We start from the raw sequence: 25,517 nt of genomic DNA, 5'->3' as shown, positions 1-25,517 counted from the left end.
TGATCCCAGTTCATGGATGGCGCCTCAATTTGCCATACCAGTCACGTGGGTTTCTTTCACTGGCCTGACCAACGTTCGTATCACCCATCACGACGTGGAAAAGTGTTCGGAACATCCGAATTTTGGCCCATTAGATGCAATGGAATTCAGCCAGGGAAGTTTACGAATTCGTATCAGACCGAAATTTGTATCAGCCAGGTTTGTGTCACTGATATCAGATAATTCTAAGTTCAAGGCTGCTTTAACTAACCTGTTGTCATAAACTTAAATTGTAGCAATGTCAGTTTTTTGCTTAGCCCATTTGTTTTCTTTTTTTGATCACGCCAATATTTTAACATGTAATAATGATATGTTCTTTGGTTTGTGGGCATACCATAAAATGCCGAGCAAGCACCCCCCTCTCTTTTTCGGGAGATCTGAAATAGGCGCCAGTGACCAAGCAAGTGCCCCCCTCTCGCCCTCCTCCCCCGCGGCCACTTTTTTTCAAGATGAGCATCGCTTGTGTAAAAAGAACCACAAGAACGAGTACACTGAATGCGTATCTAATGCTCTTTATGAAATTCCATTGTCATGTGGCCGGTCGTTTAATGGTCATACCGGTTGCTGCTGATGGTTTGAAAGTGACGAGTGGGAATAAAAATTAAATGAATAAAGCATTTCGTTAGAAACAAGGATGGGCATTTTTATTTTTAGAGGCTCTCCCGCCACCATCTTGAATTTGGGTCCGGGACCATAGAGTTAATATACTGACTCTAGAGGAAAGGCTGGGCCGCGAGACCGCTAACCACAAGAAGGCTGACATCTTGGAACGTTATCATTCTTTCCATCACATATCAATCTCAAAGAGGCATTTGCACAATTAAAAACGCGGGGTTATTGTTTTGTGTTTATCTTGAATACTTTTAGGAAACAATACGACGGCTATTTATGCAATTTACTGTGCGCGGAAGGCAGCGTTTGCAGGCTGATTTACTAGATGGCGCCACCATATCAACACCAACACTCGAGAGTGCGCTCGCGGCCGATTGCGCCGGTTTGCTTCTGAAACTTAGTTTACGTCGTGTATCTCGTAGTTGTCAGAGTGTCCTGTTGTGTGCGTTTTCTGTTGCCACGTGCCACTCGCCTTCATGTGACAGCCCTTTTTTCTTTCAAGCTGAAAACTTCAGTGCAAACCAGGACGGACGGCAAAGAAGAGACGACAAGCACTGAAAGTTATGTACCAACTAGGCGCAATCGAAGTTCTTTTTTAGTCTTTTAAACGGCGATAAAGTTTCGTGTGCCGTGTATCTTTAGTTTTGATTGAAGCTTTCGGGTGACGCCTCACTCACATTCGCCGCTGCATGCTGCAATCGACATTTTTCTGCTTTACGGCTCTCTGCGCTGAAGTACGGCAGCAACGAGCTGAAAAAGAATGTGGATACAGGTGTCTCGCCATTGCAAGTCGAATCAGCGCGCGACTACGGCCTACGGACTTTGCTTCAAGCTGCGAATCTGTCGAGGGACCTTTGTGCCAGCGAACGGAGAAACTTTGGTAGGGAGTGCCTAGTAAAAACCATGCACAAACAGGTGGAAATTTTAACTGTTATCAACCGGACCAGCTGCACAGACAACCGTACACTAACACACGGCTTCACACATCAAAACACAGCTGATGTTCCATGAACAGCACGTAGCTGGCTTTGGTTGGTAGATTAAAACCGATTACTACCGTCAAATATAGCGAGCGTCTCAGGGTCTGGCAACGTTTGTTCCATCATGGCGGAACCCATGCGGTTATAGGTTTCAATGCATGGACCCTATGGGGAGCTTTTCCTCTAGAGTCAGTATATTAACTCTATGTCCGGGACAGAGCAAGCGCCCCCCCCCCCCCCTCCAAATCTGGTCAGATTATCCTTCACCATAGGGGGGGGGGGATGCCTTGGAATTTTATGGTTTGTTACAGTTTTAAGCATTATTCCTCTTGTTTTGTTTCTTTGTTGTAACAGATCTCTTTAGGCTTTGTATTCTGGGTCAACAGTTCTTGTTTTTTTTCTCCTTTTACTGTGCGATGTTTACTGTTATTTTTAGAGCTGTGCGAATAGCAAAATTTTGGGTGCGAAGCGAATTCGAATATTGAAATGTGAGTGCGAATCGAATGGAATATTTTTCGAATATTTCTCGAATATTTCTGCAATATTTTTCGAATGCTTCGAAGCGAAATTGTAGAAAAAAAAAGTTAGAAAGGATTCCTAAGCATATTCTTATGAGATGGCAACAACAAAGTGTTTTTTTCCGCAAGGTTGATGAAGCACTGGCGGAGTGGTGTTTCATAGTTGTCTTATCAAGAATGAGGCAATGTAGAGGCCGAATTGTATTTATGTACATGATTTGGTGCAACGAAAGTGTTGCCTACAACACTTTACACGTGATAGGCAGGGATGCCATTTCCTCAGCCTCTCCTCCTCTTTCAACTTCTGTGGAAGCCCAACTGATGTGGCGGACAAGGGTGTGCTCCCTTCAAGTCCGGAGCTCCAAATCTTCCTCGCAGACGTCGATATATAAGAACATCTGAAAATTTTGGATGCTAAAAAGCTTTGGCCGATTTTTCAGACTTCCTGCCCAAATTTCAGGTCCAAAACAGCATTAATTGAGCCCCCACCTCTGCCACATCTTTCATCTCCATGTTGGAAGAAGCGTTTTCTTGAGTTAATACATTTGCGACCATAACAGAGCATGAAAGGCAGCTTTGCCGCAATACCGGGGTGTGATGAGGTGAAGCATATTGAAAATCTAGGGACCACTTCCAATCGGACGTTGACCGTCTCCTGGCAATGTTCGACCGTAGCGGAGCGTGAAAGGCAGCTTTGCCGCGATACGAGAGTGTAATGAGGCGAAGCATATTGAAAATCTGAAGGGGTCACTTTCAATCGGGCGTTGACTGTATTTGTTTTTGGGAAGTTCGAATAGGTTCGAATAGTAAAATTCTAGTGCGAATCGAATCGAATAGCAAACACTATTCGAAAAATATCCGAAATTTCGAATATTCGCGCACCCCTAGTTATTTTCCTTTATTATATCCATGTAACCCTTTCTTTCTTTTTTTTTCTTTTTTTTTTAGCCTTAAATTATGTTGTATGTTATGAATATAACCCACTCTTCTCTGTATTTCCACAGGCCCTGAGCATAATGAAATAAATAAATAAACAAACATTTCACCTTCACTTGAGACAGTTGATGGTAGAGCCGATCCTTGACGGAAGTGGTCACTGTGCTTCATAAACACACTACAGCAATCGTTAATCAGAGTTCTGAAAGCATACCAGTTGCAAAACTCTGCTCCAAAACCCAGTCATGCCTATGAATGAATTTGCAGAGGACAGGAAACCGACACACCACCTGGGAGTGACGACAAAAAACACACTGCATTGCCGCGATTGTTATGTCTTCGCAGCTGTCATTGTGTGAGTTGTCACGGCAAGAATGAGGAGAAGTACTTTCAAGAAAGGTTAAAGTAATTAATGTTTAGACTATATCATCTGCAAAGTCTAAGACGCAAGCATAAACACACTGCTTGGTTCATCAATGCACCATCACTTGCGGGCTTGAACACCAAAGCACACAAAAATGATATTTATTACCTTGTTCTTCTGCCTAGAGGTGGGGCAACAATCAGCAGACGTCCACGATTTTGGCCAGTGGTGTGTCTGGATTTTGATATATGGAGCCTATGGGGAGTTTCACAACTCGTATGGTTGAAGAACTCTGATTGCTGATAAGTATATCACTTTCAGTTGAGGGATAGCACTGTGCTGAACTCAATGGAGCAAAAGGGAGCTTTGAGTCAGGGATCGTCTGAGAATACAGGGCGATAGACGTCCACACAGTAACTAAAAACATAAATGAAATGACCAATTCTAAGTCGTACTGTAGATGCCCCTGTAATTGCTTATTCTGGCTCCAGCTGTAACAAGCTGCCTCCAGCTATGTCAAGTAAGCTACTCTTAGCAAAGTTTGGTTACCTGGGCATTCACAAAAATATGCTGTCACCTTGTGTGGACGAAGGCTGCAGTGTCTTGCCATTCTTCTCCATTGTGCATACAATCGTGTCATGACATCCTTTCTGACCCTGCAGGTCACTACATGGCAATGACGTGTCGATGATACCAGAGGGCACCTTTCGGGACCTGCAGTCTATCACGCACATGTGAGTTGGCGTGAGAGGTCTGATGCCTGAGGTGGAGTTCATGTGGACAGTGTAGGCAATTTGTAGTAACTTGTGGGAAAAAAGTAACTCTTGTGTCTGTGTAATAATCTCCTGCTTCATTGCTCGAGGTTTACAACTTGTTTTTGGTACTAGCACTCACTGGAAAAAAAAAACCTCCCTAGGGGTGTGCGAATATTCGTACTTTTGAATATTTTTTTAATAGTGTTTGCTAATCAATTTGATTTACACCGGAATTTTACTGTTCGAATTTTGGAAAATAAATATAATGGTTTCATTCAGTGAAAATCAAATAGCAGAGCTTCTGTATGATGCGCATAACCTATCGGAAAGGTTAACGGCCATCACCGCACCCTGACGCTATTTTAAAAAAGGTAGCTCAATCAGTGCGCAGACTAAAAAAGAGTGCAGCGTAAAAGTGCGAAGCGCAGCATCTGCTTATGCCGTATTTGATTGAAGGTAACGTGCAACCAATGTCGACAATCAGACGAAAAAAAAAAAGGCAAGCACGATTCACCCTTACAGAAAGTGAAATTTATTCTGCGGGCAGCTCCTTTCCTTCGGTGATCCAGTTTTGGATTTGCCTCGATCGCGTGCCAATTCAAGGGCTGTTACTTTGACAAGCTCAGTCTACATGGAGTTGCTTGAGAAAGCCTGCAAGCTTGTCTTGAGTAAAGCTTTCGTTCGGGCTACTAGTTGGTGCATTCTTGAACACATAATTGGGTTGCGCGAAAAAACATGGACGAAGAGGAGTACACAGGACGGGCGCAAAACTGTGAAACGGAATGCCAAAGCAGCACAAAATGAATAGACACCAGCCTGACACGTGCTCACAAATCACAACAAAAAATCAACAAAAAAGCAACAAAAGGATACTGTACGTAGAAACCTGCAGTGAAAACGCCAAACAAACAGTAGATAGTGAAAAGAAATCAAACAATGATCAGCAAAGGCATGCACACAGACTGGAAGCTGGAATAAATACACTGTCCAGCATAAAGACTAGGTTGGATTACACAAAACCATCTAAAAATTATCTAAAAAAATGCGGCTCCTTAGGAAGCAAAGTCAGCGAAGGCTTCCATTATTTCCCTTTCCATTTAGTCGTTAGACTTGTACAGGATTAGTGTGTCTCTTAGGTTTGGCGAACATCCGCACCGCCTACAGTGCAAATCCAGGTGGCCACCCGTGTGGGAACGAACGGCTAGTCTGTGCTCCTTCGCCCTTTCATTAAAGTAGCGTCCCATCTGTCCTATGTAGCAATGGCCACAGGACAGGGGTACTTTATAAACGACACCTGTTATACACTCAACGGAGGGATCAACATGGCGCTTACCACAGGGCATGCGCCTACTTTTGTGCATCATTGCACAAACTTTCGCCAACTTGCACAGAACCGAAAAAACCGTTCTAACCCCATAACGGTTGGCAACTTTTTTCACATTATGTGACACACGATGTATGTAGGGCATTATATGCACTGGTTTTCTTTCCGTCACAATCTGGCTACGTCTTCCATTACCTTTCATGCTCTGAAGCAGCCGTTCACAGGAGCTTAAGATCACATTTGATGGGTAGCCGGCACTGAGCATGTGTCCCTCCTGGAGTGCAAGGCTTTCATCGACCTTATGGTGTCATGATTTTTCCAGTGCCGAACGACAACATAGAGACACGATTGCTCTTTTTGTGAACTTGGAATGTGCACTTTCATATGACAGCAGCGCCTTGGTGTTCTTGGTGTTCTTGAAAATTATGGCATACTACATGTCTTCATCCCTTAATGTACGTCTCGAATAAAGTATGTTTCGGCCGTGCCACGGCCGAAACATAAGTGAGTAAAGATATGCAATTTTCGTAAGTGCACTCTTTAATTTCTTCGACTACATGTGCACCACACCTTCAGAACTTCCTTTTGAATTATATAATATTATATTGTAGTTACACGATCCACGTTGTTTGGGATGAGAGGGGTACCGAAACATGTACCACCAGCAACGGCAAGACAAATCAGGAATCAGAGATGCTATGGCATGGTTACAACTTTACATTTGCTTTCTGGCCCTACCCATAGCATATGTTTGTTCCACATGCTTAAATTGTTTGGGGGTTCTTTTTCTTTTTCACCTTGTACCTCATGCCCCATAGAGCTGCGCGTGCATCTCTTATGGGAGTAGTGACCATTGAAGGAAGAGCTATTGTTCCAGTGAGTAGCTGCACTGGCAACGGCACTGCGATTTGTTCAGGGTGTACCGGCAGTTGGTGGAAGCACTTCTCTCTTTGGCAGAATTTTCTTGAACAGCCGTGTGCTACTGTTATGCTTGATCGCCGTCCTGAATCGTCATGAGTGCTGCAGACCAAAAAAAAAGCTTTCGCCACTTGTTCACAGCAGCATTCAAGACGGTTGGTGTTCTCCATGCTGAAAAAATACCAGGCCTGCGCGGAAAGCACAGCACAGTCACAGCGAAAGCTGGAATTAAGAGCGGCATTTCTAGAGTTCGTTATGAACTCTCTTGTGCATACTAATACAAGTACACTAGCAACGTACCCACTAGGCCACAAATCATAATTTTTGGGAAGTTGGGAAGCACCCACCACGACATTATTCGTTATTCTGCGGAGATGCGAGGCAAACGTCGAGACGCTTTCCAAAGCTCGTGGCATATCTGACCAAACTATGCGATCAGTCTCTACTGGTGACATATGCAAAATGGTTTTGATAGAAGCCTGTGTGTTCACTATCAAAGTTCATGAAAAGGAAGATGACTCTAGTGGCAACAAATAGTCAGTCTAGTGACCACATTAATATTTATTTTATTTATTTATTGATACCTCAAGGGTCCCAATAGGGCATTACATGAGGGGTGGACATCAAAAAATAAAATAAAAAGTGAAAATAAAAGACTGCAATTATGACGAATTTACAAAAATAGCTTACAAGGTAAGTCAAAAAACAGCAGTTACAAAGATTAGACTAGGTACTCGGTAGCAGATCGAAAGCGTGCTGCATCACGGATGAGTGCAGCTTCTCCCGGAAGGCCATTCTAGTCTCGGGCAGTTCGGACGAAAAACAACTGCAGAAAAGTAGTGGTGCAGGCTCATGGTGGTATTACTGTGTCAGATGGCCTGTTGGAGGAGTATGATGAGCCAGTTGAATCAGCTGGCTGTCACGAGGTATGGAGTGAAAAAACATAGGTGAGAGATGCGACGACGAGGGGCAAGAGGTACTAGTTCAAGTTTAGACTTTAGTGACAAAATGCTATTGTGATATGAGTATCCCGAAAGAATAAATCTAGCAGAATGGTTCTGAACATATTCAAGAGCTTTAGTGAGATTAGATTGGTAGGGGTCAAAGATAGCACAAGCATATTCAAGTTTAGGTCGTACAAGCGTTTTGTAGGCAAGTAATTTTACGTGTGACTGGGCCATCAAGAGATTACGGCGAAGATAACTAAGCATTTTGTTAGCTGAATTGATAACGTGGGTTACATGATTCGTCCAAGACAAATCTTTAGTCAGGTGAAGACCTAAGTACTTAAAGGTATCGATATCAGATACAGTACAGTTATTAATCTTGTACGTGAAGGGTATATAATTAGGTCGATGATGGAATGAAAAGTGTACAATCTTACTTGTATTCAGTGACATGAGCCATGTAGCACACCAGTCTTGAATACGAAAGAGGTCTTCCTGAAGAGAAGAGACGTCAGAAAGGTTATTGATAGGGTGGTACAGAAAGCACTCATCTGCAAAAAGACGTATTACAGAGGTTACAATAGATGACAGGTCATTGATCTAAATGAGGAATAGGAGTGGCCCAAGAACAGTGCCCTGGGGTACGCCAGACAGAACGGGGAAACAGATGGTGTGTAGTTGTTAGCATGTACGAACTGTTTTCGGCTAGATGGGAAACAGTTACTAAGGTAAGAAAAAGTTGATCAATCCCCATTGTGGAATGCACTTGCGTGTATTATTATTATTATTATTATTATTATTATTATTATTATTATTATTATTATTATTATTATTATTATTATTATTATTGTTGTTGTTGTTGTTATTATTTGACGCGCGACATAGGGGGGCCAACTTACATTCTATTTGACTTACAATTGTGTAAATAAACTAATCCATTGTTTTCAAACATTAAAAAGAAACACTGCAGATTCCTGAGTGCAAAAAACAGCAAAGGGGAGTGCGAGGCAAACGCAATCCTGTTTTGTCAATGTTTTTTGTTCATAACATGATGTACAAATTAATCCAACAGCAAGATCTCCTGAAACAACATTGAAATGTATGGACAGATTGACATATTGTCAATTAATGGGTTATTTAGAAGTATCAATGAAGCACTGCAGGAAAAGTATGTCAATTTACAAAATGAGAATTTTCACAAATGGAGTATGCACTTAGTAGAACATACCTGTTGGCACAATGTAGTTTTCATAGGATGAAAGAGGGGAACTGGAAGGAATCATTTGCTCTGTACTAACTGAGATGTTCCTCAGGGCTTGTAGGAAAACTGAAACACTTGTCGTAAGAAAATGATGGGATATATTGGGTCGAAAATTTGTAGAATTGTAGGTGCATGCTTTGAAGAACTTGCTGACAAAATTTCAGACTTGTGTGTTTCAGGCATTATGGTGGAGGGGAGGTCAAGTTAATGATCTGTTGATGGAGTCTGAAGTAACGGCCTTTCAAGTATAGCAAAATAATGTTCACATTTTTGCTCTAGAGAATGTGTAAAGAGATGAAACTCTGCATATGTATTTCAGTACATTTTCACCGTAAAACATGCATTTCAAGTTTGTTTTGAGGCTGAGAACGCAGATTTCAGAGCATTAGTGTCGAGAGCTCACTTTCAAGCCGTCATCGTGTGCTGCACAAACACAACAGTGGCTTGGTACACCCTCTCTGGTGCATTTTATAGTACTTCTTGTGAAGACATTTCTTTCTGTGTTCAGCTGTATAGGGCTGCTAATGAAAGTTAGAAGATGGAAACGAAGACACAAGAGTACAGTTTTTGGAGTAGGAGGAACATCTAGAATAAACAGTAATGACGATGATATTGGCTGCATTATTCTCACTGTCATTACAGCTAATAGCATGTTTCACATGTGTTGGCACATGGTGTCTGCAGCTATTACAAATGTATGACTGCCGCTCTGTTTGGTATGACGCAGAGCCCTTGGCGCAAACCCCCTCTACTGTGACTGCAACCTTCGCTGGCTCTCAGACTGGATCAAGAAGGACTATATTGAACCAGGAATTGCACGCTGCTCCGAGCCTGCAAACATGAAAGACAAGCTGGTGCTCACAGCGTCCTCGAACCACTTTGTTTGCGCGGGTGAGTATGCACCGACTTCTTCAGGGCTTCCATCAGTTGTATCACTTTCTTGAAGGATAGCTGAAGAAAAGGTATTATCAAAAACTATCATAATCTTAACGGTATGTGCCACTGTGCGGCTACCTGAGAAAGAGTACAGAGAGAGAGATAGAAAGAAAGAAACGAACAAACAGAGAGACGGAAAGAAAGGTGTAAGGAGAAAGAGAAAAATTCTTGCCGAAAAAAAATTCTTCACGAGGCGGGATTCGAACCCGTGTACCCTAGTTGACCCGAAGGAGAGCGTCCTAACCACTCGGCTATCCAGGCACGCTAACCGAGCATAGCATAGCCTTGTATAGTATAGTGTAGCAAGGGGGTGGGAAAGGGAAGTGAGCGTGAGGAGGAGAGATGGCATGGTGAGGGAAAGGAGGAGGGGAGAGAGTAAAGCTTAGCACAGAAAGAACGAGAGAGAGAGAGAGAAAAGATAGAAAGAAATGCAGGAAGGAAAAGAGAGAGACAGAGAGAACATCAATGAAAGATAGAAAGAAGTAGAGAGAGGGAAAAAGCACTAGAAAAAAGAGAAAGCAAGTATTGCATCATCTAGTGACCAGATACCGCACCACCTTGCCAAGCCACGCATGCGCAGTAGCTAAGCCACGCCCATCAACTGAGACAGCGCGCAACCTCCGCTCTATAGTGCATAGCCTGGCTGCATACCTCCGAGGAGGAAGCCGCACATCTCGAAGCTAGACGTGTCGGTCGACGGGGAGTGCGAATGGCGACGGGTCCGTGCTTCACTGTGCCAAGCTTTGCGCGAATTAGTGCTAACTGCCCGCGATTTTTTTTAAGTACTAGTAATGCTTAAACAGTTTTCAGTGCACCGTGAAAGTATTAGCTTCCAACATCTGCACTGTACACCTCCTTTTACGCACCTAACAATCTTGAATTTATGTCCATGGCTTTTTTAGCCAAAATGCAAGAGCCACATATAGAAAAACAATAAAAATGTTTTTTTATGGTACTTTTTTAACTGCCACGAGAAAAGAAATCGGGAGAGAGTGGTGGCGCCTTATTTTTCATTTAATTAGTGATTACGTTTGAGTGAGATGTAGGCTTAGCATGCTCATGGTAGTTTCCTAGTGTTACCATTATGCTACCTTTTTTCTTCCTCTACTTATTGCTTGATTGCTGCTCCTTACCACTCTGTAGTACAAGACAGCCTCACAGGAAAATGACAAAATGACTGGCAGTGGTTGAACAGGAAACGCCTCAACCTCCAATGCATCCCCGTGGAGTTCGGCCACTGTTGATCACAGTTATCTTTATTAGTCACAGTCATGAAAAATTAAGTAATTTCTGTTGGGCCTTACTGCAGAATGGGCAGGTAGTGCGAGAAGAAAATGTTTCAGAATGGGGCATAGCGCTAACACACACGGACGAGGAAGAGACAACAGGACAGGCGCTAACTTTCAACTGAAGTTCTGAAGCATATAACCCCATTCTGAAGCATATAACCAACTAGCCCAAAAATCCACGTTGACAAAGAAAATGTTGTTTTCATTGCAGAATAAGATTACGCTTCCAGGGTGTTGCCATCGTTTACATGTCGATGAACATGACACACAAAAATTGTTATAGTATCCCATATATTGTAAGTTTTCCAGTACTTATTTGGTAATATATAAAAAAGAAAAGAAGTAATGAGCATTTATAGCAGCAGTTATATTACTGAAGGACATAATTTGGCCGCGAATTAGAAGACACACACAAAGGGAGGAACACGATGACAGGATGAGCGGCCTGTCATAAAATTGTCAAGCGTGGTAGTATATTGCTATGCTCAGCCTGGGGTCTCCTCTCGAAAAATCGTGTACGCACATGATGCAGAGGTCATTTGAAAATCAGATCGAGCGACTTAGAGCTGCGAGCTTCCCTGACTCGTTGTTGACAGCAGTCTCCGAAGTGCTCTTATGGAAAGCAAAGTGTAAAGGTACTAGAGACGCCAGGGGGATCATGAAGAAACTGGAGCCGTAAGACCTGCCGTGAATCCTTATGTTCATAAGGTCTCCCATAGCCTGAAAAAGGTTGCAGGCCGGTATGGAGTACCCATGGCCTTTTCCGCGTCCGTTAAGGTGGCTCAGTTGTGCCCGAGAACTACTCGGGAGGAGGCTAGTCGGCAGGGATGTGGCAAAAAACATGGCAAGATGTACGGGAGATGTGCCGAAGGCGTGGTGTACAAAATTCCCCTTTCTTGTGGCAAATCGTACATCAGGCAGACGAGGCGCTGGATAAATGAACGAGCCAGGGATCATGAGCTAAATCTAATGAGGGATGGCTTAGCGCATTTGCCAATGCATTGTAAAACCTGCAAGTGCCAACTACATTTTGACGAGATAATGATTTTAGGCAGAAGCAAGTATCAGACTGTGCATCAGTTGATGGAAGCCCATCACATTAAAAAGAAAGGAGCAAGTTGTATCAGCGATACCTCTGTTATATTGTATGTATCAGAAAAGAGATTGTTTGATTGCTGGATAGCCTAGGTTGCGATGAAACTGCGCATGTATGTTGCCTATTTATTTCTGGGTTAGCGCCCAGAACAATTCAGTTGGAAGTAAATACCAACTAGGCCAACAAACAGTCTTGTTAAAACATATGACTGAATATTGCCTTAATTACAAGCTGTGTTGCACTTGAACTAGACCACCGGCAGCGATTCAGTAGCAGTTGATGTCTGTCAATGAAGCGCCTCTTAATGGCCTTGAACTGGCAAGCCTTAGCTGAGAGTGCAATTTGGCATCTCCATTAGCTGTCTTGCACAACATATGTTGAGTCAGTGCTGTGCCTGGTGCTGTGACTTTATCGGGAGGCCCAAGGAAGTGTTGTTTCACCTTTTGACTATTCTAGATCCAGGCAAAAATTAGTGACTGGTATTTATGTGGCTCCAGTTCAACTGGTTTAAGTAACATACATTTGCTGCATCTAAGCGGAACCAGGTGGCAAATGGTACCATTAAGTAGGTAACTACAGCAGAACCTCGTTCATACGTTTCTGAAAAAAAAAAAACAACTTACTACTATCCCGGAAAATGTACAATCCAAATTCCCAAAGATATCGTGCAGTTTTGCTTGAAAAGCAAAGCACCGATAGCAATATCAACGGATTTTAATATTGTACGAAGCTTTAGACTCGTGGTTCACCAATGGCTGCGAGCACTAGCCGTCACGATGCTGGCAGCACTGGGAGCAGGGAATGTGCGTGCTGTCCCTTGCTTCAATATTTAAAGTATGTTATGTCTCCATGCAGATCATGTAATAAACATATACCCGTAAAACAATTAAGCCATTATTTGGCACTATTCATTCGAATTCAATTCAAGATGAAATTTCACTATCAGCACACCTTTAATATACATACCATTGCAAAAACTGATCACTTTGGTTTAACTTTTTTTTTTTACTTCTTTTTGTCAGCATAGAGGAGTTATGGCAGTTGCAAGAATGAGTGTAATTAAAGTGGCACTGTTGCAAGAATGGGCGTAATTAAAGTGGCACTGTGGTGTTATTGTAGATTTCTACACTTGGTGGACAAAAGTGGACATGTGCTTGCACACTATTGCGCACTAATGACTTGATGTCTGTAAATGGTCATATCAGAATATCTAATTTGCAATCTTTTTATAGAACGAATAGTTATACAACAGAGTCATTGTTTCAAGACACTCTGTCACAGTGGTTTGTGTTGGTAAATGTGTTGTGAAAGGCATCACTGAGCAACTGGTGGTGCCTCTGAAGCTTGTCTGTTTGTTCTTTGTCAAGACTATAGGTGCTTATGATGCTCCCTGTTGAACAGAAAGGTGGCATTGTCTTTATCTGTAGTGCAGGTATTGTCAGCACTGTTGCTCTTGACTGGCACTTGTTCATCTGGAAACAAAGCAGAATGTACGTTGCTTATATGGCATATTGAAAGAGGTGCAGAAGGTCTGTGTTCAAGACCAAGCTTCACTTTTGAGCACTACTTACTGCAGTGGTTATAGTATGGGCAGCGTGCATCCGTTCAAAGCTGCCCCAGTTACGCTGGCCTACAGTGCCTCAGGCGAGCACAGCAGCAGGCTTTACGGGGTCTGGAAGTGACTAAGCGGCAGCAAGTGACTGCTTTGTGTCCTGCTGTTTTATGGGCCCTGTTTTTATTTCTGTTGGCTTTCAAAAGACATTTCATTGTTAGCAGGTGTCACAGTCTCTTAATGCTATTTACGCTCCCTTTCACCAGACTTACAGCACCCTCAAGCTAACGTGGCAGCAGATGATGCATGAGCTTGGGGCACATGACAACAGTTTTGACGAGCTGCTCCACCACGTTTAGCGAGTGAAACGGCTTGCACTGCATACACAGAGTGCAGCTGACCACCCTTAGGCTAACACAGCAGCAGACTTGGTGGCAGCTTGAAGCAGACCACAACAGCAAGGGCAAGTGACTGCACTGCATTTCGCGCACATGAAACAGCATGCGTTATGCTGATTTCAACCAGTAGACTTGGTGGCAGCTTGAAGCAGACCACAACAGCAAGGGCAAGTGACTGCACTGCATTTCGTGCACATGAAACAGCATGCGTTAGCTGATTTCAACCAGTGCCGCAGAGCTCATTGCCACTGTCATGCCAACATCGCAGGAAAATGCAAACACGTTGCGGCAGTTACTTTGTAAATACACAAAACTACTTTCGCTTCAAAGATGAGTCAGTTGTGGTCGTGGGGCCTTCCTGCAACTTACGAAGGTCTGTAATAGATGTAGGATTCACCAAAAATTTTTTTTCATAAAGTCTGTTTTCTACATTTGTGGTCTTGCTTTAGCTTTGACCACTTCATGACCTTAAAACAAGTTCTTCATTCATTTATGGCCTCAAATACCTTCATTACAAATGATCTGGAGACCAACTTCTCCCTTCGCAGTTCAAGCAAAGAGAGTCGAAGTCATGCACGTGCTCAGGTTTTTCGACACAACTTGGTGCCTTTTGACTGACACATTGTGAGCAAAAAGAGACAATGCGCCTCACAAATCCCCACCACATGTTTCTGCCTCTACCCAGACAACTCTGAGCTTGTCTCTTCGGCACTCCTTCGAACCAACACTGGATATTTTCAACCAGCTCAAAGCAAATGGCTCGTGAGAATGACACGTAGCATCACCGTGAGACGAGTGACCCCACGAAGTCTGCGCTTGGTGCCACTTGGGATGTCTTGATCGGCATCTGAGTTTCATCAGTACGGAGCCTTAGTGTTAATGAGCACAAGATCACAGGATGGGCTTCTGAGCAGCCACTGTCAGATGGAGGTCAAATGAAGATACATTTGTGCGGTTAAACTGCAATGAAGACATATGTGCATGTCAGAAATTCTCATGTATCTAAAGTTCTAGACAACCCCTCCCTCTTTTCACCTACACCCAATTACTAAACAGCGCTGTGGAATGTTGAACTCCATTAACTACCACCCAACTTTAGAACACTCACTGCCTTTGCATGTTTACTTGCATTGCACAGTCCTGTCTGTTGTAGCTTGTTTCATTTTCCTTTCTTGCCCAACCGCTGAGTGTACCATTTTGACCAATGCTGCAGCCAAACCGGAACCGGATGTGCTGGCAAAATGCGACGCTTGCTATACATTTCCGTGCCAGAACGGCGCCACGTGTCGCGCCGTGCCGCTGCGGGACTACGAGTGCATGTGCCCACCTGGTTACCATGGTCGGAATTGTGAATACCTTGTTGACGCTTGCTATGGAAACCCCTGCGAGAATCATGGCACCTGCAAAGTGCTCGAAGCAGGGCGTTTCAGGTAAGCACATCCTCACACCTTGCTGACAATTGGTGTTTGCATTATAGTCTTGATCAAGCCAAAATGAACCATTTTGCCCCTGGGTACAGCTGCCATTGCCCAATGGGCTTCCAAGGGGACCGGTGCGAGACCAACATAGACGACTGTTACAAGAACAAGTGTGAAAACAACGCCACTTGCATTGATGCAATTGGAAGCTACTCGTGCTCCTGTGCACCTGGATACACTGGTGCGAATCATTTTTCTTCTCAAAGTTATCTGTGTCACAATGGAGAGCTTCGTTATATATGAATTCGTATAGTGATGAATTCGCAGGATAATGTGTAGTGTTAAGGTGTTCTCGCATTTTTCAGCAAATAGAAAATGGCAGCCTGTGATATTATTCCCTCCCCCACCCCGCCCCCTCCTTGTTGTTGCAATGCTGCATTGCATTGTTTGAAAAGTGATGGGACTACTTCCTTCTGTCTGTGAGTTCAAGACTTAAATCCAGCCTTATGTTTCTTTTTTTACTTACAGGAAACTATTGTGAGAAGAAAATTAGTTTCTGCAGTAAGGAATTCAACCCATGCAAGAATGGCGCCACGTGTGTTGACCACATTACGTATTACACGTAAGTAGGCTAATTCATAAAACAAATGGTAATAAAAATAAAATCGTACAACCATTATTAGGTAATTTATAGGGATGGGCGAATAGTAAATTTGAGGTTCGAAGCAAATCCGAAGCGAATAGTGATTCGTTCGAATAATTTCGAATCGAATAGTTCGAATGGTATTTACCGCATATTATTAAGAAAAACGAGCATTGTCTTCATGACCCTTGCACAATGTTTTTAAGAATTGGAACTAGGTATGAGTGAATGTCACTTTTTTGGGTTGAAATGAAGTGGAAGAAACCTTGAATGGGGGGGGGGGGGGGGTGTATCAATATTTGAATAGCAGTAGGGTGCGAGTTGTAAATGGTGCAATACGTTACAGTTTAAAAATTACTATGCATATAAGCCCGCATAAGACGCTTTTAAACTTAATAAATATGTACATTTAACCTTGAAGTGTGGCTTCGCGGCAGTGCAGATTTCCCCTGGATGAGTGGTTTCACGGCACAGCAACCAGACTGCAGTGAAAGCACCTTTACAGGGGGTTATGTGCGGTTAAATGTATACATGTATTCGTTCATTTCGAGAAATTTCAAGTAATCTAAATTCGTATCGAAGCGAGTTCGAATATTCGAAACGCCCGAATATTCGCCCATCCCTAGTAATTTAGTCTCGGTTAATGGAAGGAGCGCATACCTTCTTCTGAAATGACAGGTGACTGAGCATGCAAAAGCTCTCCTCTTGGTACATATTAAAGAGGCCTCTCCATTGGCATGGAATTTGCATTAACTGCAATGTCAGTTTCGTGCACATTTCCACAACAATAAAAATGTGCAAGTTGCAGCTTGAGGGGAGCCAGGTCACCTCATACAGTAAAAGCTCGTTCAACCCCCATTAATTTGGAAAACCGGATAATTCGGACGTGTTATCTGGTCCCAGTAAGTATGTGTATTGTTTAATGACATCAAACTCTCATTAATTAGGTCATATTTGGCTGCAACCTGGGTAATTCGGATTATCCTCGGAGTGTGCCAAGCACAAAACGCCGCAAATGTATGACGCAAAGGAGCGAAAACGGCGTTTGTGAACAACCAAAATGGCCGTGGGCCTCCAGAAAGGCATGGTCGCCATAAAAAATCTTACCACAATCGCGTTTTTGGTGACCTAGGCTTCAGCGGCTGCGGCAAGCTTGTTTAGTTTTCGATTTTGCTCAGCGCGCGCAAACTGCAGGGACACTTTCTATGATCGCATTGATAGCGACTTGGGTGAAAGCTGCGACAAGCAGTAGTTTCATTTTTGCCGCATGCCTTCAGAACTGCATAGTCACCATAGTCGCCATCCATGATCATGCATTAGCGAGTCAGGTTTATTCAACAGCAGATGCAGTGCTCAACAGTGTCCTTTGGACCCTGGACGCAGGCCGCGCTCATTTAGGAGTGCGTGGATGCTATCTATGATCGGGTTTTTAACAACCAAAGTTTCGTCCACAGCGGATGCAGCACTCAGTAGCTTCGTTTTGACTTCGGGCAAAGCGCGTGCAATGTCACAAAACTCACACATGGTGGAAGCTTTTGAAGATGAAGAGCTTCAGCCGTGCACCGCATGTTGGCATAAAACTCGCTTGCTACATTGTTATGGACGAACAATCAGTCGCCAGCCAGATGCCGGCGAAAAAATTATCGTAACATGCGCATGGTGGTGTTGGTCGTGATGGTACTTAATAAGGAATGGGTTCAGAATACGTTTCGGCATAAGACACGGGGTCGCGGTCACATTGGGAACGAAGTCGCAAATGACGAAAATTGCTGCTTTAATTTACTCTGCTCTTATGCGAAATAAGTACTGAATTTACTTATTCATCAAGAAAATTAAAATTCATTGGTGTAATAGACACTTGTTTATTGTTTTCTTGATACATTCGATAATTCAGAATTCGGTTAATTCGGACATTTTTTCTGGTCCTCTGAAATCCGAATTAACGAGCTTTTACTGTACACAGGACAGTAAAAGCATGGTACCACACACCACAGGAGTTCGCAATGCATATGCAGCGTTTGTTCACAAAAAGACCAATTGACGGCATGTGCACATTTGCAGGTGTGCTTGTGCACTGGGCTTCGAGGGTGTTAACTGCAGCTCCAATGTGGATGACTGTGCGGAGCAGCCGTGCCTAAATGGTGCCACCTGTGTGGACGGTATCAACAGCTACCACTGCATGTGCCCACGTGGTTTTGGCGGGACACACTGTGAGCTGGCACCTATGGTTGCCATGCTGTACCCACGCACCAGCCCCTGCCAGCAGCACGATTGCAAGCACGGCGTCTGCTTCCAGCCAGGAGGTGCCGGTGCCGACTATGTGTGCAAGTGTAGCCCTGGCTTCGCAGGTCACCGCTGTGAGCTGTTGTCGAGCGTGAGCTTCCGTGAGGACTCGTTCCTCGAGTTTGAACCACTCCAGACTCGGCCACGTGCAAACATCACTCTCAAGCTGGCCTCACGACGTGAGTCTGGCGTCATCGCCTACACTGGTGAAGGCCAGCATCTGGCTGTTGAGCTGTTCAAGGGGCGTGTACGAGTCAGCTATGATGCAGGCAACTACCCAGTATCAACAATGTTCAGCTTTGAGACTCTGCCTGACGGCGATTACCACTCACTCACGCTTGTTGTCGAGAAGAAGAATGTTACGATGATGGTGGATGGAGGTCCCACCCGCTCCGTCGTCAACGAGGGCCCGCACGAGTACCTAGAGCTGCATACTCCACTCTATGTGGGGGGACTGCCTGCAGATGTTGCAGCCACCGCTCTGCGTCAGTGGCATCTGCGCAACGCCTCCAGCTTTCTTGGTATGTGCTCATTTTAAGGGTTCTTCAGTACACCACAGAGTCTTCAAGGTTAGCGCAGGGGGCAGGCCATGCAGCTGTATGACCAACTAGTGGAGTTCATACGTTAGTCAAATTTCTGGCCCCTGTCAGTGAGTACACGCAGGAAAAAGAGTCAACTGCTGCTTATCAAACAAGTCGCTGAAGTTGTGAACATCCAGTTAGCGCAAGACACCTAAAGGGGCAAGGGGGCGAGGAAAACAGAAAGGGCAGTGCTACCACCAGATGTGTTGTCTTTACTCATTATGCAGCCTCTGAGATATCTCACGGTGCAATCTCAGATGTCACACACAGCCTTCCTTATTTCACTGCACACTGCCACGCAGTTATATGCATATTTATACAGAAAAAAATTTTGCCCTTATTGCTGCTCTATTCTTGCTCAGATTTAGAAGCAATCGCACATTTTGTTGTCTAGGTATATCATTGTAGCATTCTAGATTGTACTTATTTAGTATTTAAGAACAAATGCAAGCTTGTATTCGTCAATGAAAAAACATAGTCTGCAAAGGCGGCACTTTCATGTATTTGTGTCGCTGCCTGCCAGCAGCATCGAAAAGCAATTGCCCAGGGGGGCTTATCGCATTGGCATAGCGGTTGATTTGAAGGTGCATTTCATCTGCTCATGGCAAAAGTGAGATGACGCGTAGCATTTGATTTCCTTTTTTTTGTTTGTTAGTAGTATTGTGATCACTCACATGGACTTGTTTTCATCCAGCGCCAAAGCCGGGCTAAGCTGTTCAGCGTGGTAAGACACCGTTGCGCGTGAGCATTGTCGGCAAAGCGTTTGTGTTTTCCTTCCCTCTCGTCAAGTCGATTTAAAAAGGAAAGCAGACTGCTCCATGCGGGCGCATTACTTTGTATCTCTTCTTTTTGGAAAGTATGCTGTGCTAGACTTCCTCATTTGACACCGTATTTCCTGAGTTGGCCCAGAGCCCAGCTCGGCCAAACGTAACGGTGGCATCAATGTTCTTAATATACATTGTTTTGTTACATTCAAACATTATAATGAAGTCATAATGTGGCACAAAGTGCATTATATTGTAAATTTCGTTAAGTGTAGGTTCCCATGCTTCAGAATTAAAATGCCCTCGCAGGTTTTTAGAATAGTCCATACCGCTTTAAATACAGTTTTTTGCATCAACACTTAAAGCCCGAAATTCATTACCAGGGAACATCCGTTCGTTACCATTGAAAGAATTCATGCAAGCTTGCTTATAAATGTTCATATGTTTGTTGTTCATCCCTCTCATTCAGTAACTTCATTCAGGCTGCAGTATCTATAGATAAACAAACAAATAAACAAAATAAATATGTCTCACCTTCGTTTATTTTTGGGGCAGGCTGCATGAAGGAACTGTATGTGAATGACAAGCCGATGGACCTGATGAATGCACGCAAGCAGCAGCGCGTTTCGCCTGGTTGCACGGAGTACGACGACCCCAAGCCGTGCAAGAACCACCTCTGCAAGCGTGGGAAGTGCATACCAGTCGACCGATACAACTATGAATGCAGCTGCCGTAGTGGTTGGAGCGGGCCATTCTGTGATCAGGGTAAGAGCCTCAATGCTGTGATAGGCTGGTGCATGTGATACATGTAGCAGAGCTATACTGTGAGGTCATATCGGCTGATGACATTTGGGGACATCACCTTGATAGTGCGTCAGGTAGCTAAACCAATAAGACTAATAGGACGGATGTAACTTCTTTGTGGGCAAATATCCACTAGTGTTTGGTATTCGTGTTTTATGATGGCATATAGAACAGTGCATGAATGTAGGAGAAAAAAGGACAGAGTAAAAAAGAAAGAGTGCTGCTTTTTCTACTCTGTCCTTCTTTCCTATATTTGCACGCTGCACTACATGCCATCATATTCCAAAACCAACGCAACCAAGCTTCTATTCTTGTTCTGTTGATGTATTTAGTTGCATGCAGTGGCAGCATGGCTGTAGAGTTGTAACGATATAGAATGCCTGTCACTACAGTTAGGTGCTGCGCCTGATGCAACATCACACCATAAAGATGAGTTATTGCAATCATGAGCCATGAAGCTTTTATATTAATAATGCGTAATATAAAATCAGATCAATAGACTCTCTGCCTCTGAGATTTAACATACACTCTTAGAAAAGCCTGCATCCTTTGGTACTTATTTTAGACATATTTTTTACAAATATATTTGTCCTGCCTTTCCTTTCTTTAAAAAACTGTGTAGCATTCACTCAAGTTACCAAACATTGATCCTGAAACACTACAGGCAAAACCATTGTGCATTGCACATTCTCCTGCACTGTCACCTTTGAGAATGAACCCTGACAGCCTACAGTAAATTTCTGCGAATGTGGAGCAATTTGGTACACAGGGCTGCAACTTCTGCAGTTGACAATCAAGAGTTTTCAGAAAAGCATTTTATTCTGGTGCAGTGCACTGCTTAGTATACATTGTTCTTATGAAGAAATTGCTATACTGCATTTGCATTGCTGCCATTGGTGCAACCACAAAATTGATGTACTAGCTAGTCCGAGGGTGCCTACTGCACAGAGGAATCAATGCACAACAGCTACTGGTAAATCAGAATATGTGCAAAACTGAAGAATAGCTGTTTAAAATGTACTATTGTGGAAATGCTAATGCAATTGGGTGAAGGGAAGGCATACCTATATAAGGTGCTTGCCCTCTGTGTGGTCCCGTTATACCATTTTGTTTCCATTTTTGCGAATATTTTCGTAAACTTGATGAGCATTTGTTTGCGGTATGTTGTTCGTTTCACAACTTTTGATTATTTGTAGGGGTATCAGTAGCGCACCCAGGAATTCTCTCAGGGGGGGGTTGAAATTCTGAGAAGCCTACAGGAGTGTGGGATGGGGGGGGGGGGGGGGGGTTGCGGGCACATTGCATAATACGCCATTTCGTTGCTTAGGCTGGAGGATTGCAACGACAAAGAAAATATGAGATACCAAATAGTAATAACAATACTACTACTACTGCTAATAATAATAATAATAATAATAATAATAATAATAATAATAATAATAATAATATCAAATGTGATGATGATGATGATCTTTCAGCATTTTACAGCAAGATCTTGAAAAACTTGAGAGGGCCAAGAAACTGTTCAGTGAAGCAGCGCACGAAGAAAATAAATGGCAAATTGAATAAACCAACGCGTAATATAGTTCCAACAAAGATGCCTGGCAAATACTTATTTTTGCTAGTTCTTCAGCTCCAGGTAGTGATAAGGGTGCTGACGTGCCGGCCTGCTGGCGGTCGCGCATTGCTGTTAAAAAAATTATTACTATGTTAGTGCAAACAAATGGGACGCAAGAAAGGCACACGAGGACACCCAGCGCCGTGTGCCTTTCTTGTGTCCCATTTATTGTGTCTTGTGCCTGATTACCACAGTAATCAGGAAATGTCATACAAACAAGCCCCATTGGCAACTTTAGCAGTTAAAGAACTCTGCAACTGAGAATTTTGTGCACAATGTGAGCAGAACATCCTATATTATACTTCCTTCAGGCTTCGCCAAACTACAAATCTGGAAGTACATCGTAAATATTTGCTATAAGCTTTGTGACATTGATTATAAACATTATATACGTACAGCTCAATGCAGCACACGTACAGTACAATTCTCAGCTCACGGATAAACTGCACTGTAGCCACGCTTACCGATTTGCCATGTATTCGGGTGCACAGGTTCGGCGACTGAAGTATCCTCGGTGATAAGTGACTGATCGATTGACGCATCTGAAGGCGATAAGTGCTGATTCATCGCTTCCTTTTTGGCCGCAATCGGGCATTCCGGTGCTGTCGCTGCATCTCTTGAATCTGAACACGGAATCTTTTTCGGGAAGTAGTTGAGGATCGTGTTCGACTGGCGCTTCAGCGAAATCCCTGTGATGTGGTAGCTCATTCGACGCAGATTCGCGCAGCAGACACAGAAGCAAGTACTAGCGAGCGAACTGAACGTGTGCATGGGGGCACATCAAACTTCGTAGCTTCCGTCCGATGTAGAACATACAAAAAAGAAGTGGTGAAAAGAGAGAGAGCGAGAGTTGTCTGAAAAAAAGAGAAAGAAAACGTGGCACCCCAATATAACTCTCGCACTTTCCAAAGCCCTTTTATTTTCTTGTCACGCGTCCTTGAAAACAATTACTCATTCTGCCCCGTCGTCTTACTCCTCCCATCTTCGCAACGTATGGATTTTCGCATAGCATTCGTGCTTGCTTGGTGTCCCTGCGTGCGCGCGGTACTGCGGCATGGCTGTCGACGCACACACTAGTTGCGCCAAGGCTTGCTCATAAATGCAGGAACCACAGTGTACGTGCTTAAACGAATATCGCCATGTGCTCGAGCTGTACGGCCTCCCGGGTTTGCTGTCGCTTTGACGAACGAGCCGCGTACGAGGTCGCCTTTCTTCTCGCCGCTCCAATACAGCTCGTCCGTCCTCTGTCAACAAAGTTAAAAAAAAAAAGTGCGTGGCCACCCCGCTGGCGACACCATTTGCCTGTAGAAAACGCAAGCCCCGAAAAAAACAAAAAACACTCTTTTCGAAGCGCCGCTGACGCCCTCTTATCTTTGGAACTTTGAGTGAACATTTTTCCCTACTTTTCGGAATCCATACGGTTCCTTCTTGAGCGGTCGAGGGAGGGATGAACCGGGCTTCTTTTCGTGTTTGGTGGGTATGAAAGGGTGAGGCAGGCGGCAGCAGTGCTCTTCGGTCAAAGAACAGAGGAGTGCGAGGGATTGACCGGTGGGAATGAGTTGAAGAGTAAAATGTGGTGGGGAGCACCTTTGCCGTGTGGATGTGTCGAGGTGCACTGTTAGATGAGAGACAGGGAAAGGGGGATACTTGGAGTGCCGGACTGTGAGGCTGTACGTGTACATCTTTTTTTTCCTTTTCTTTTTCTTGCGCTTTGCTCGGGGAAAAGCGATGTCCTGCCAGCATTCATTTCCGGTAATTGGCTTCAGCTGCGATGGATTGGGGACGTCTTTTTCGTCTCTCTCAGTTCCGCTGATGCAGCTCGCGTCGCAGCCAGTACAATCAGTTTTGTTGAAGATGGCTTGGGTACGCTCTTCCGGTGGCCGGTTTTTGGGAGAAGGCATAGAACGCGCTATTGTGTTCGTAATGCTGCAAACATTTTCACGAACCGCCGGTCCCCATTGTCGGCTATGGGCCACGCGCTCGGAGGAGTGGGGTGTCAACAAGACCGTTTTTTTTTTCCTTCTTTTTTCGGCAGCCTAGTACGCCGGCGGCTTTTCGAACATGTGGTTTCGCTTTGAAGTCGCGCGCGCCACCGTTAGCGGTTTCGAACTGGCTTCGGTCAGGTCTTTATCCCTCCCGTTTTGGACTGCACGTGTGTATGGCACAAAGGCGGCAAAGCGCAAGAGCCGACGGGCCATTCGCGTTCTTACTGTCACGTTACTCAGCCGGCCGCGGAAACGGGCGATGGTTTTGCTGGCGCCACGGATAGCGGAGATATGTATTTCTGTCGTGATGTTGATTGGGAGACACCTGTTACTGGATTTCTCAGCTTGCGTCGTTGTGTTTTTGGAAGCGAAATGCTTCCTGAATAAAAGATTTTGGGTAGCCGTTCCTGGCGCGTTTCCTGAATATATCGCGTTTTTCTTGTTTTTCTTTCTAAAGTTGTGTGCTGCAGTGCGTTCCGGCTCTTCTTTACTACTGATGTATTGCGGATTTTTGTGGGGTTCTAAAGTGAACTGAAAATATCGACTTGTGTAGGTGTGTTTGCACAGTTTCATTTGCAAGTTACAAGGGCATCTAAAAACGACAGGGAGTCTTCTGTTTCAAGGGTGAACTGAATACTCGTTGGATAAATTTAGATGAGAGAATAATTGTGACTTATGACCTCTTGACACTCGAATGACAGTCGTTGAGACGTATCTGTGAAAGATTTTTGACTGCGGGTGCAATGAATTAAGAGCTTGTTCCTCGATGTGTTTCATTGTTATATTTGCTATGGCGACAGACATGGGCACAGGGTTCCAAATAGTGAAACGTTTATGAGAAAGTTTGCATATTTAGCAAAATTAATGCATTGTGATAAGGCAGAAAAAGAAGATTCGCACCATATGTCTTTGGAAGGGCCCAAGTGCTTCAAATGCTTTTCTCCTTTTTTTTTTCGTTTTGGAGGATCGATAGTTACCTTGGTTCGGTCCTGCCAATTAGAATTACGTTAGAGCTCGTCTGCACGTAAAAAGTGGCGCTAATTGGTAACACCGTGAATATAAAGGGCATTTTAGCGGTGACACGTGGCTATATACTTTAGAGCTTGCCGTTGAATGAGTGCCTTCATTTTCACTTTGTGTTTTGTCACGGCCGCCAGATGAAAAAGCTTCATCCAGAGGGCGTGGTTTTGTAGAGCCCATCTATATGATGAAAAAAGAATGTTTGTCGGGAAGGAGAGCGTACATTATTGACTATTTAAAGGAAAACAAAGGTGCTCCGTGACGGACACAATTCGTGTTCACTATAATATCAAGCATTTAAGAAAAAGTAACGAGAATGCCACCGGCATCGCAACAGGAAATGTTCATTCTAAAAAGAGACAGGGCGTGCAAACACGGACACAAGAAAGAGATCAGGACACCACAAACGCCGCTTTTCTCCTTTTTACGTTAGAGCGTTTGTGGTGTCCTGATCTCTTTCTTGTGTCCGTGTTTGC

General features: G+C 43.9%; 1 protein-coding gene across 1 annotated transcript in view; it reads left to right on the top strand.

Annotated features, from left to right (window-relative positions):
* Nucleotides 1–25,517, top strand: part of LOC119379389 (protein slit) — a 480,803-nt gene that overhangs the window by 446,149 nt on the left and 9,137 nt on the right. Inside the window, exons 27-33 of the mRNA XM_037648708.2 lie at nucleotides 4,112–4,183; nucleotides 9,382–9,545; nucleotides 15,139–15,355; nucleotides 15,445–15,584; nucleotides 15,872–15,965; nucleotides 18,048–18,790; nucleotides 20,170–20,379. Of these exons, the coding sequence (XP_037504636.1) occupies nucleotides 4,112–4,183; nucleotides 9,382–9,545; nucleotides 15,139–15,355; nucleotides 15,445–15,584; nucleotides 15,872–15,965; nucleotides 18,048–18,790; nucleotides 20,170–20,379 (1,640 nt within the window). The remainder of the gene's footprint in view (nucleotides 1–4,111; nucleotides 4,184–9,381; nucleotides 9,546–15,138; nucleotides 15,356–15,444; nucleotides 15,585–15,871; nucleotides 15,966–18,047; nucleotides 18,791–20,169; nucleotides 20,380–25,517) is intronic.

The sequence above is a fragment of the Rhipicephalus sanguineus genome, chromosome 1 (genome assembly GCF_013339695.2).
Source record: "Rhipicephalus sanguineus isolate Rsan-2018 chromosome 1, BIME_Rsan_1.4, whole genome shotgun sequence".
NCBI classification, from domain to species: domain Eukaryota; kingdom Metazoa; phylum Arthropoda; class Arachnida; order Ixodida; family Ixodidae; genus Rhipicephalus; species Rhipicephalus sanguineus.
The sequence above is the reverse complement of the archived record's forward strand: the minus strand, read 5'-3'. Positions and strand labels throughout refer to the sequence as shown.